This window comes from Calypte anna, chromosome 8 (assembly GCF_003957555.1).
Source record: "Calypte anna isolate BGI_N300 chromosome 8, bCalAnn1_v1.p, whole genome shotgun sequence".
Lineage (NCBI taxonomy): Eukaryota > Metazoa > Chordata > Aves > Apodiformes > Trochilidae > Calypte > Calypte anna.
The window spans coordinates 14,191,738-14,203,716 of NC_044254.1; the positions used below are offsets into that span (position 1 = coordinate 14,191,738).

Sequence of the window (11,979 nt, forward strand, 5' to 3'; positions counted from 1 at the left end):
ACCCTGTTTTATACTGAAGTCAAAACAGCACTCAGGAAATGGATCAGGTTGAAGAAAAGTGTCAAAGCAGAGCAATCTTCAGTGCTCTATACACATCACAGTTGTTACATATTTGCAGTGATTTTAAATCCTTTGCTCCCCTGTGACTTGGGAAGACAACACTTACCCTTGAAGAGTGATGTGTTCTTGGGAGCTTTCAGCCCAGCTTCCACTCAGCATAGCAGCAAAGTAACTGGATCTGGCACATAAAATGGCCCTGAGAGAAAAAGTAAATGTTATTCCACTAGATAGAAATATTTATTATGAGACTCTTTGATAACTTGACCTAAATCTTTGCCCTTTATGCAGTAAGGTGTCATCTGTGTACTGCATGCCTTTTTTCCCATTATGGTTGGAATTTCAAAATATGCTTAAGTAAACAGTATTCTAAATTTCTCAGTTAAAGCTTGTTTCCCATATGACTGACATTCACACAGAGGAAATCATTATCTCAAGCATCTTTTTTTTATACAATATAAAATAGGAATTAGATCTCTTCTCATTTATTTAGCAGAACCAAAACCTTGCTAATTCAGTCCCATTCTAGCAAAATAACTGCATCTTAAATCTCATAAATTATTTTTATTCTACAAAATGTGCAATTATTAACATGAAAAGTGAAATATAAAGCACACCCTAAAAGTCAAGCAGACATGATACTAACATACAATACAACTTCATGATGCGTATTTCCAGCAAAGTTCTAAATACACACACAATCTTGATTTTGTAAGATGCAGCAACACAGTGCTATGAAGACATGAAATACTCTGTCATCCTCTTCCAAATAAATTTTAGTAATGAAAAGGGCTAGATCAACTGCAATGGCATATTTCTACTGGGTATTTCAGTGATTCATCTTAAATAAGATGACTGCTCAGTAGAATATGGACAAGTATGTATAACCTAAATATATATTGTCAAAATTTTAACTTAAAAGAAATACCAAATGAATATGAAGTCAACTTATCTGTGCTTTCACACTGTCATGGTTTGTGCCACAAGTTTATTTCTGAACCATCTGACTTGCTGAACTCTGAGATGTGTAAGAATACAACACAGCACTAAGAAGACATAATTTGGCAACTTGGACCACTGATGCTCACACTGTGAAGTCTACTGCAAGTTCATAAAACTTCTTAAGAAAGGAAGGAATACTGAGTTAAATGGGTGGGAGAGGGCAAGGGCTTAAACTATGCCCTGTTTGAGAACATAAATAATAAATCCATAAATCATACTGGTGCTTTCACCACAAGTATACCCAAAAATATATTTCCCTTATTCACTCCTACTATGAGGCAGCACTACAACAAGCAAGCCTTGTGCCTCTTTCAGAACATTTGTGTTTTCTCTGTGATTAACTGCCATATTTTTCTGATGCCAGTTAAAGTAGATGCATTGCTGCAGGCAGTAAGTGGCCTAAATTAGAGCAGCTCTGCTGATGGAATCTTTTTGTTGACTTTCTTTTTGCATTAAGGTACATGTTTTTCATAGTTACAAACCTGAGAGCATTTCTTCTTATAGTGCAGACCAGAAGAAAAACTATGCCTAACACCACCATATTCTGGAAATTTACTCTATTATGCTAATTCTATTATTTAAAAAAATAAAGTACCCCACTATCACCACCACCACTATTATGACATAACAGCTCTGAAGTTATTTGTAGTATCAGTAATATAGCCCTCCACATCTGTTTTGCATTGAGAAAATCCTGAAACTAGCAGAGGTTTTTTATAGTATCTCTCAGTTATTTATGTACTCAAAGGGAACAAAACACATGGTGCCTCGTTTGCTGTCTCAAGTGCAGACTCTTACCAAGGAGTGGTACTGACACTTCAATTTGCTTTCCCAAGCTACACAAGTCAAATAAGCCAAAGTTCTTAAATGATCTTGGACTTTAGATCTAATAAAAGACAGCTGACAGTTTTTATATCTACATGCCTGATGTAATGGAAGTATAATCAGATTCAGTATGAACAGATACTGAAGAGCAGGCTCCAGAAATTTTCTGCCTGTATGGTAATTTTATTTACCATTAATAGCCGAACAGTTTATTAACAGAATTTCCATCTCCTCCAGAGGGCACAGATTATTTTTTAAAAATTAGCAAAGAAAACCTACACAATATATATACATGAATATACTCATTTCATAAGTTTACAGTAGAAGTGCTAAAACTGCAATTGTTTTCATAATAGTTGCTGCTAAAAAGCTAAGCTGTTTTTATGAGCATCACAGTACAGCCACTTCTTATGTAAGACCCCAAAATCGCAATGGTTCACAGCTAGGGGACAACAGCAGCAGTTACATACTAAAGATACACAGCACCTGCAGTGCTTTAGTACTAGATAGATTTTAGTTGAAAAACTTGGCAGTAAATACTTATGTACCTGTGAGCTTGAAAGTCTTTGCCTTCTATGCAAATATTAATATCTGGACAACAGCACTTCTGGTAGAGAATCATTAAGTCTTCTCCAAGCACAGAGGCAGTTTCTAGTTTGCAATTACCTGCAGATGGGAAGGAATAGCTATTTTCATTTTCTCTGATGTAGACTAGACTACTGAAAGTACACAGAGAAAATACTGAAAAGAATCTGACATAATGACATTTTTTTAATATTGCATATTCAAGATAGAATTTTCCTTGATAGGTTTTACAGACCTTGCATTTTACTTCTCATTTTGACTTCAGATATCAGACATTTGACCAGTGCTTCATATTTCATATAGAAGTGTTATTGTTACTCTTTTGTAAGATTATGTAGTCAGTTCATTTTTTCTAGAGATCTGGTAGCTCTGAATTAAAGAAATTTAGACTGAAGAAGTCAGGGGCACATACTGCTAAGGAGCTTCTGACAATTTGTTGCTTGATCCTATCTTACTACCACAGCTGTAGCACCACATCTGGTGTAGATGAATCCTTGTGTTATTTACTTAACTCACAGTGTAGTAGGAAAGTAGTAGGAAAGATTATGAAAGATTCCAAAGTCCTCATAACACAACAGCAGAACCAATATAATTTACTAGAAAAGGAAAGGAATGGAGAAATTCTGCTCTGTGGAAGTCCCATGTAGTAGGGACTGAAATTTGGTGTACTACAGAAAAAAGACAGGACACAATGGTGATGAATATTCCCAATGCCTGGCAAGTCCTGTTAAGATTTATTATGCTACTCATTGGCTGGGAACTGACTCCTGGCAAATTTCTGTAGCAATTTATTTTTACAAAGTGTGAGGGAATGAGGTGGACCATAGCAAGGAACATTCATGTAAGCTGTGTTACAGTAATACCTCTAATCTGTGCCTACATTTTTACATTTGTGTAAGTATTTGGATAATTATTTAAAAGACAAACAAAAATAACCAAACAAAAAGTGTAATTCCAAACCTACCTGCAGTGGCTTTGTTGCTTTCTGAATCAATTACTACTTCTGGAATTTCCTCCTCACTACAAGATGGACAAGCAACTTTTTTCTGCACAGTATTCTGATCAACAGCTGTTCCTTTACCATCTCCAAGACAATTTACACTTGCTTGAGTGTTCTGAAGAGTATCAATGTTGTTTTCTTCTATTAGTTTGGGTTCCAACACTTTTTTCATCATAGCCAGTTCCTCAGTTTCTTTAAGATTTTTATCAGATGAATATACAAGCCTAGAAGATGACTTCAGTAAATTTTTAATTAATCAAATGAAACAAATAAAAAAGGAAATTTTTGTCTAACAAAGACCAGAAAACAAAATCTTGTGTACAGTACAGTCCAGTTCAGTTAGTAATTAAACCTCCCTTTCAAAAAATGTATTTCTGAAAAACTGATTTCTGCAATGACTGAAAAAGCATAAACAATCATTAGAAGTAAAATGTAATATCAGGTTAAAAGGAACAAAAGTACTCTCTCTCACTTTGCTTTTTTAATTAAAGCAACTTCTGTCTATTCCTTATAGCTTTAGAAATATCTACAATCATCTACTGGCAAAAGCAGAAGCAAGCTCTATCAGTAACAACAGATGACTGATTCATAATTTTTTTTAATAAATCTTAGCATGATTTGATTGTTCTTTAACATCAAATTCACAAACCCCCAAATATAAAAACCTTCTAACATCAAGGTTACAAGTACAAAACCATAAAAATATTATAGAGACATAAATTAATGGTATCAGAGATAAATTTTTATTTCAAAAGAATTGCTTGAAAGCATGAAACTGCAATTAAAATTACCCAAGAGCTTTAACTTTGCCCAGATAGTAATTCCAGCTTTCCACTTTCCCCTGTGTTTCACCAGCTTATTTCTGGCTCAAGATCTGTAAAGACCTCACAAAGACCTCAGTCTGTGACTAAAAAGATGTGGTACTTACAGAAAGATACTGCACTCCAGCAATGTAATGGATCCTCAAAAAAGTCTCTGATAACAGATAACATGCTTTATCTGTGGTTTCATACCATATAGATGAAGTTAGCAAAGTTTAACTGAAGAGCTACAGTTACTTCAGATTTAGCAGACATACACTTGCAGATCTGAATTTAGTTTCTCATTACATGGCAAAGAGGCTTTATTATCAATACTGACAATATACTAGTTTGAGTATACTATTTAACACTGTCCTCTGAAGGCACTGAGAGATCATCTTCCTCCTTAAGTCCTGTATTTAAAGGACTGAGTTCTCACCATAAGAAAATGACAAGAAATGAAAATGTAGGGAATGGGAATTTCAACATTTTATTAGATTTTGAAACTAGGGGCCAGGATAAAGTGCGACAGGCATCATATTAAATTTCATATTAAAAAAGCAACATTGGTAGACTCTTTACACAAGTTTTTAATGTTGTTATTCCTGTATGTGCTTTCAGAACTCCTAATTTGTATACTTGGATGGTCCATGTATTGCTTTTTATATTTATAATACATTCCAACCTAGTGTAACAATAAGACAAGTAATAGCTTGACATATTACTGAGAACAGGACCTTGCTGGAAGCAACCTCCAGTTACTTGCTGGAGCAGGAAGAGGTAAAATTTTTTTAAAAAAATTCAAAGCCATGACTTCCACACCTTTTCCCTGTTCACGGTATTTCTCGGTAAAGTGTTTTAGTGTGTGGCTGTAGGATTCAAGAACAGACATTCACAGTGGAAACCAAATTAAGCTAGATTCTAAAATTCCACAGAAATTTTTTCTTCATGTTGTTCCTCCACATTAGATCTTCCAAGCAATGGCATTTAAAGTCACACAGACACTGCCACTATTAGACAAAATCCAATCATTCCCACTTCATGCCTACAGATTTAGCAGATGTAATCAAACGCCCCAATTACATAAATAAACTGGTAACATACACTGAATGTTAAAAACTGCAGGAATATCCCTTTGTTGAATGAAAATTGCCATTAATAACATGTTAGGTTACTTATGCACTGAAAGTTTACTTATTCACCTTTATGTTGCTGAGGAGCTTTGCATATTCAAGGGGTAATGACAGCACAGATAAGGCTTTGAGGGAAAAAGAAAATTAGCTGCAACAGAAACACTGCTTTGTCATAAGTGCATTTTAATATTCTGGCTTAGTTTCCACTGGCAACTGAAAAACTTATCCAGAGGGAATGTGATATGCCAGGCAATGAGGCAACCATCTCCTGGGAATCCCTCAAGTATTTTCAGATAATCTACAAAGAAACCTAAGGAATGCAATTTCATTATCACTAGAGCTTAAGTCAATAAAAATGGCACCCTTACCACAGCCAGGAACTCTGTAAATGAAACAAGTGGCATGTTGTTAAACCAGAACTAAGCAGCTGCTTTTTAGGTGTGAAAAAGTTGCTCTATTTCTTAAAATGTTTTTTTTTTCCTGTTAAAAAGTCAAGGAAAATCCAGAGAGAATCCTGGATTTTCTACTTCCAGAAACTCAGCAGAGTATCTGTATATTAAAATCCTGCTAAATACAGACTGTAAATTTACCACGTTGAATCATCATGCAACAGATGCATCCATTATTCTGCTTCACAGACAGCAATGTTTTTAAGCACATCTTTCAGAAATTTTCCTTTAGTGCAATTAAATCCCATTAGATATTCTTTCCAGAATGGAAGATTCTACACTTTTCCAACCCTGTTAAAGAAAACTTTCACTTGGCAAGATGTTTTATTTTATATGCTCATTTCTAAAGGCAGAGTGAAGTTTTTTGGACTGTCTTCTACATAGTATCAAGTGGCACCTTCCTGAATAAATGCAACCAAGGGATTTCAGCAGCGGCAGAACCTGGCACTTAAGCAATCACAGTCAGAGTGAAATGTTTCTACCCATTTCTCATATAAATTGATTTTTTTTTTCTTGAGGCACAAATTCATGACATTAAGATACTGTGTTTCCCAGAGCAAGATGTCAATATCGTTCACATATCAAGTAAACTGTGACTTGCCAGTTTAGCTTCTCAGACTCCTCTAAGAAACTGATATTAGATTTCTACATGTGTAAAATAATGCAATAAGAAAAAAAGACAAACTTGTTTCTATATATGTGGAAAGCAGATAAAGGCATCACTGTGAGGCTTGGGCTTAAAGCCTTGTTTCATCAGAAGAAACAAGTCATCATGATGAAAGCTTTCTTCCCCCAATGATGCAGCATAATATCTACACAAGCTTCATCTAGTATTTTACTTATTTCCCTCTCTCTGACCTTCCTGGCTTAGAACAGTCAAATATAAGCTAGTAATTGAGAAGAATTAATATTTATTATATAAATCACTGAATTAGATGATCTTTAAGGTCTCTTCCAACCCAAACCATTCTATGATGTCATGTAATTTTAACATGAAACCCCCCTTCTGGCTTGTTTTCATATAATTACTATGCTATATAGGAGTTCACCTTCAAGAATATTTTTGTCTGCAGTTAAGCTAGATGTAGGTAGCATCCTTCTACTGCCCGATACAGAACTATACAAACATAATACTGTCAAAGCCTCGGTTGGTCTGCTCTGAATCAACTGCTGATGCTGCAAATTAACCCGTGGCATGGAATGTCACAGTGACAACTGTGTTTGTCTGTATTTCATCCATTTTTATTACTTTTTAAATAGATGTGACTGTCATTAGGTCTCTCCCTGTCTTTCTTTAAATCATATCCCTTCAATAAGAATATCAGGAGATTATAAGAACTAAATTTTTATTTCTGAAGTATTTTTCAAACTGAAAGGGTGAAAGCAGTTTGCCTCTATGACAGACTATTGCCCTTCAGGGATGCTCAGTGGCTTTCTCTTCAAGGTGGACTGCAGAACCCTGCCTGATCACCTCTCACCATTGACATACTTGCAAGTGCTGACCTTTCCGAGAAGAGTGACAGAAGGCTGTTGGAGGGCAGAGTCAAAGTTACACTAGCTTCACTCTGAAAAAAAAAGTAGGGTGGATGGTGCCTGCAGCATGGATGCCACACTTTTTGCTGACCAGCAACTTATTGGTGGTGTTGCCAGACAGTGCAGGTATAGGGAGAGAATCAAAGTATGGCTAAATTATATTCTTCATGCTGAGACAATGCAAAAAGATGAGCATGAAGTTCACCATGTCCTCCATCCTGTTCAAAAATGCTCAGAAGTTTGGCAAGAAGAACTGTACAGCCTTCAGCACTCCAGCGACATGTAGCCTACATCTCTCCTGATTAATAGAGGCCCGAAGGAAGTGTTTGTCACTGAAATGCACGCCAGACACAGCTTTAAAAAAAAAAACGTCCCCAAGGAAAGTTAAATTTTTTACTTTGAAAGCTAAAATAAAAGCTGAAAACAAACAGGAAAAGGAATGACATACTGTTACAGCTTTGATGAACTGAACTCTTCAGTACTATACTAATATTCCACTTACGTTCTACAGAGAAGCTATTGCTGTAAGCAGAAAACTTGGAAGTTTTTTAGAAGTTGGGGGCTGAGCTGCAGCTACAGGTCTTTGTTACAACTCACGGTAATTCATGTGCTCCAAGACCCTGTATAGCTTTCAGGCAACCTCAAGCTGTAACTGAAAGCACTGTTTTTGATTTGTGAAGATCTAATTCATTTGCATCTTAACAGTGAGAAACCATTGAGATTCAGCAGCCACTAATGTTCGGAGAAGTAATCAGTCAAACAAGGCAATTAGGCGCTTTTCAGCCAAAGCTGCTTCCTTTCTTCGGTCCAATGCAGTTCAGTGTGGTCAAATTCCCCTGCATTCTGTGACACATTGGAACAAAATACGCTAGCTTAGAGGTCTCAAAAGCCAAAGTATCAAACAGCAGGAAGACCTAAGTTAAGAAAAAACAACTGTCTTGCAAATTGCACTTATGCATAAGATTAGAATATATAGGGGAGGCTCATTTAAAGAATCTAAACACACACTGAAAAAAGAAAGCTTTATAATTACATGAGCTGCTTGGATTTTAAAGGTGTTCTTCAATACCATGCTTTTTGGAGAACATGCAGGACTCTAGGGGTTATGTGCTTTCCAGCAAACACAGACAAAATTGAAAGCAAGTATCAGTGAACTGCAGGCATATTAAGTGGTCACACTGGAAAACAAAGGAATGATGTAGCAGTAGTTAAATAATTAAAATAATCACCACCAATAATTATTTCCCAGTTTAAAAATCAATTCGGAATTTTAAAAATTTGCATTACGATGCTTCTGCATTAAAGTCTTCTGTACTACCACTTATGTGAATATGACACAAATTAAAGAAATCAAAATGATAATGGACTTAAGAAAACTGAGACAAAACACATGTTCTTTTGTTTCTGAGTGCTTGTTTTTCTGATGTTCCTACCAGACTTTGACTGTTACCACACAAATGCCAGTTTATCAGAGTTCCACTACAATGATTCTGCATTTTAAATATCACTCTCAATTCAAGAAGTTTTCTTCTTTCATACTTAATACAATTTTAGTACCCTGATTACATATTTCCAGCCATTTGCTGCCATATTTATGGATTTAAGGAGGGAATGAGTGAAACCAGGAGGGGGAGGTCAGTCTAGCTTATGTTTCAGGCACTGAACTTTAAAACTGCAACACCTTCTCCTTCCTCTTGCAAACACTCTCGAGACCTTGCTAAGCATTCACATTTTCTTGGCAGACCCTGAATGTACCTGTAATCCAAGAGTGCCAACCACTCTGCTCCTCCAAAGTGCCAATCATCAGGTTCTATCATCAACCCTATTTTACAGAAAATAGATGGCACCACCACAACTTTGTTAAAGAAAAGCAATCGCTGCTCAGTTCTTTGAATGAAGGATTAGAGGCACTTAGAGGCAAGGAGGATTTGCAAGGTCTGGTGGCAACACCAGCCAACACCCCTGATGGACTCAGCGAAGTTTTGGAGCAAGATGGGGAAGACGTCACACACATGCTAACAACTGGCAATGGGAAAACATGCTGGCCCTTGCACCGGTCCCTGGAGAGCTGCCATCCCATATGCTGTACACCATGTGCCACACCTTGCTCTGGGAGACCAGACTGGTGGGAAAACTGTGCTGGATTAGCCCATGGATCACTACGACGTCAGTAGTGACCAGACTGTTTCTAACTTGATGTATCCTCCTGATGCATCTTCATCTAACTTGATGAAGCCCACCTAAATCTATAACTTTTTTTTTTTTTTTTTAAGTCATGACATTGGAGTGGTGTTTCTTTAATGTTCCTCATTAGTTAATCTTGCTGGCATAGGTAGTAATAGGTGCCGACAATTTTAAAGGATACATTCAGGATTTCTGCTTTCTTTTACTATTACAAAGCTCTCACATAGCACACAAAAGGCACACTACAGTGGAGTATAGCCACGCGCTGTCAGTAGAGGGACGAAAGCAGAGGGAAAGTAAGTAAGTTGCAGAGAAGTCCTCTGCAAAGCATGCAGGAAGGCTGTGAAGGTATTGCTTCGACCGGGAACGCTTCGGAACAGGTGCTAGCACGGGGAGAAAAACTGGAAGGAGACAGAAGGTAGCGCGGCCTCCAGCCCCCCTTCCGAGGGGCGCGGCGGGTGCCCGCTGCTCCACCGCCCCCGCGCACTCACCGCAGGAAACGCCGGAACTCCGCGACCTCCACTCCGTCCAGCCACAGCACCTCGGGGAGCGGCTGCCCCCCGCCCAGACCGGCGAAGAGCCGTGGCGCCCGTGCCAGCAGCACGGCCCGGTGCGCCCGCAGCACCGCGGAGCCGACACGGATGGTCACGTCGGAACGCGTCCCCTCCGCCAGCAACCTGCGGGAGCGCATCATTACCGCCGCCGCCCCGCCTGGAGCCGACCCCCGGCCCCGCCGCCGCCCCGCGCCTACCTGCCGAGGTCCTGCCGGAGCTGCTCGGCCAGCGCTTCCTTCAGCCTCTGCCGCTCCGTCGCCGCCGGGCCGGAGCCCTTCGGCGTAGCGCCGCCACCGCAGCGCGCCATGTGCGGGGCAGGGACTGACGGAGCGTCCCTCAGCGACAACACCGGACTCACGGGAGCCGTCGGGACGCTGCGGAGCGCTCCCTTCCCGCCAATCCCGATCCCAGCCCCGCCGGGAGCCGCGGGAACCCCCGCTGCGCGCAGCGACGTCTTCCCCGCGCCCTGTCCGGGGGGCGTGGCCAGCACTGGCTTCCGCCAATCAGGGCGAGAGGCTCGCCGCCTGGCCCCGCCCCCTCGCGAGCCCCCTGCGGGCGGGGCGGCTTCCGCCTTCGGGGACGGGCGGGGCGGGAAGGAGGGGCCGCGCGGCCCGGCCCTGGCGAGCCCCGGATGCCGCTGGAAGGGCGCCCCCTGCCGGCCGCCGCCCCCGGGCTGCGCAAGGCCCGTAGTGCCCGGAGCAGCGCGGGAAGGGTCCGGCCGCGTCCCCCCAGTCCCATTGGAAGAGTAACGACATCGTACGGACTCGGTGCTGCCCCGGCCAGGACAGCAGCGGCGGATGTTTAACAAGCAGGGTTTGGCTTGTGGTTGTTGCCCGTTTCATGGCCACCTGCCGCGCTTCTCCCGGAAAGCCGGCGCTCCGGCCTGCGAGCCCCGTGCCGGTGGGCAGCAGGGCCCAGCGATCAGGGGCTCCTCAGGTGAAACAGCTGCCCTGCACCGGCCTTCATTTTGAGAAATTAAACTAATAAAAGTTAAGAGGATAAGGGTTGCCACATCCAGTCTCTTTTTAAATATCTCCAGGGATGGAGAATCCACTACTTCCTGGGGCAGCCCATGCCAATGTCTGATCACCCTCTTGGTAAAGAAATTCTTTCTAATATCCAACCTAAACCTCCCCTGGCACAACTTAAGACTGTGCCCTCTTGTCTTCTGAGAGGAGCCTTTTCTAAAACCAGCAGTTCCAGTAAAAGAAGCACATAACCATTTTGTTTGATAAATGCTGAAAATACTTGGCAGGGGTAAAACAGTCTTGACAGGCAGATACCAGCCAGGGATAGAAAAGGTGAGAGTGATTATCACGGGCACAACACTGAGGGGACTCTCTCTTCATCAGATTTTGCAGACTGCATGGAAGATCACCAGGCATGAGCCAGGCTGATGGCTCCTCAGTTCCCCTTCTTGGGAGGAGGAATGTCAAGTGGGACATCACTAGAGGCTGTGCCACAAACTTGTGTGGGAGACTGTGGTGCGAAAGAGGTGACACACTTGGCAGTGTGGGGCTTGTTGGGACTCCACAGGAATTGCCAGCGATCTTCTACTCTTGGTACAGGCAGTTGGTTCAGGCCCATCTGGCTCCACTGCCTCCTCAGATGGGTCTTCATTGATCCTTCCTGTTTCCCAAGGCACCGCACTTGCTTTGCAGGTGGAGAGGGAAGAACAGCCTCTGGAAACCATGTATGCAGGTGACTCACCTTGTCTAGGTGACTAGAACTGCATTTTGTGCTGCTTTTTTCTTTCCATTTAGCCACCACGTGCAAGTTAATTCTACTCTCTGTCTCTCCCTCCCATAAAGACAGGAAGTTGGCAGCAGTTCTTGGAGACATGAACAGTAGTTGCTA

General features: G+C 41.0%; 1 protein-coding gene across 1 annotated transcript in view; it reads right to left on the minus strand.

Moving 5' to 3' along the window:
- The window catches only part of LOC103525861 (AP2-interacting clathrin-endocytosis protein), a 31,600-nt gene extending 21,171 nt beyond the window's left edge, over positions 1-10,429 (minus strand). The window contains exons 1-5 of the mRNA XM_030455349.1: positions 10,320-10,429; positions 10,060-10,245; positions 3,434-3,693; positions 2,433-2,550; positions 167-256 (exon numbers count right to left, since the gene is read on the minus strand). Coding sequence (XP_030311209.1) covers positions 167-256; positions 2,433-2,550; positions 3,434-3,693; positions 10,060-10,245; positions 10,320-10,429 — 764 coding nt within the window. The remainder of the gene's footprint in view (positions 1-166; positions 257-2,432; positions 2,551-3,433; positions 3,694-10,059; positions 10,246-10,319) is intronic.
- Between the last annotated feature and the right edge of the window lie 1,550 nt (positions 10,430-11,979).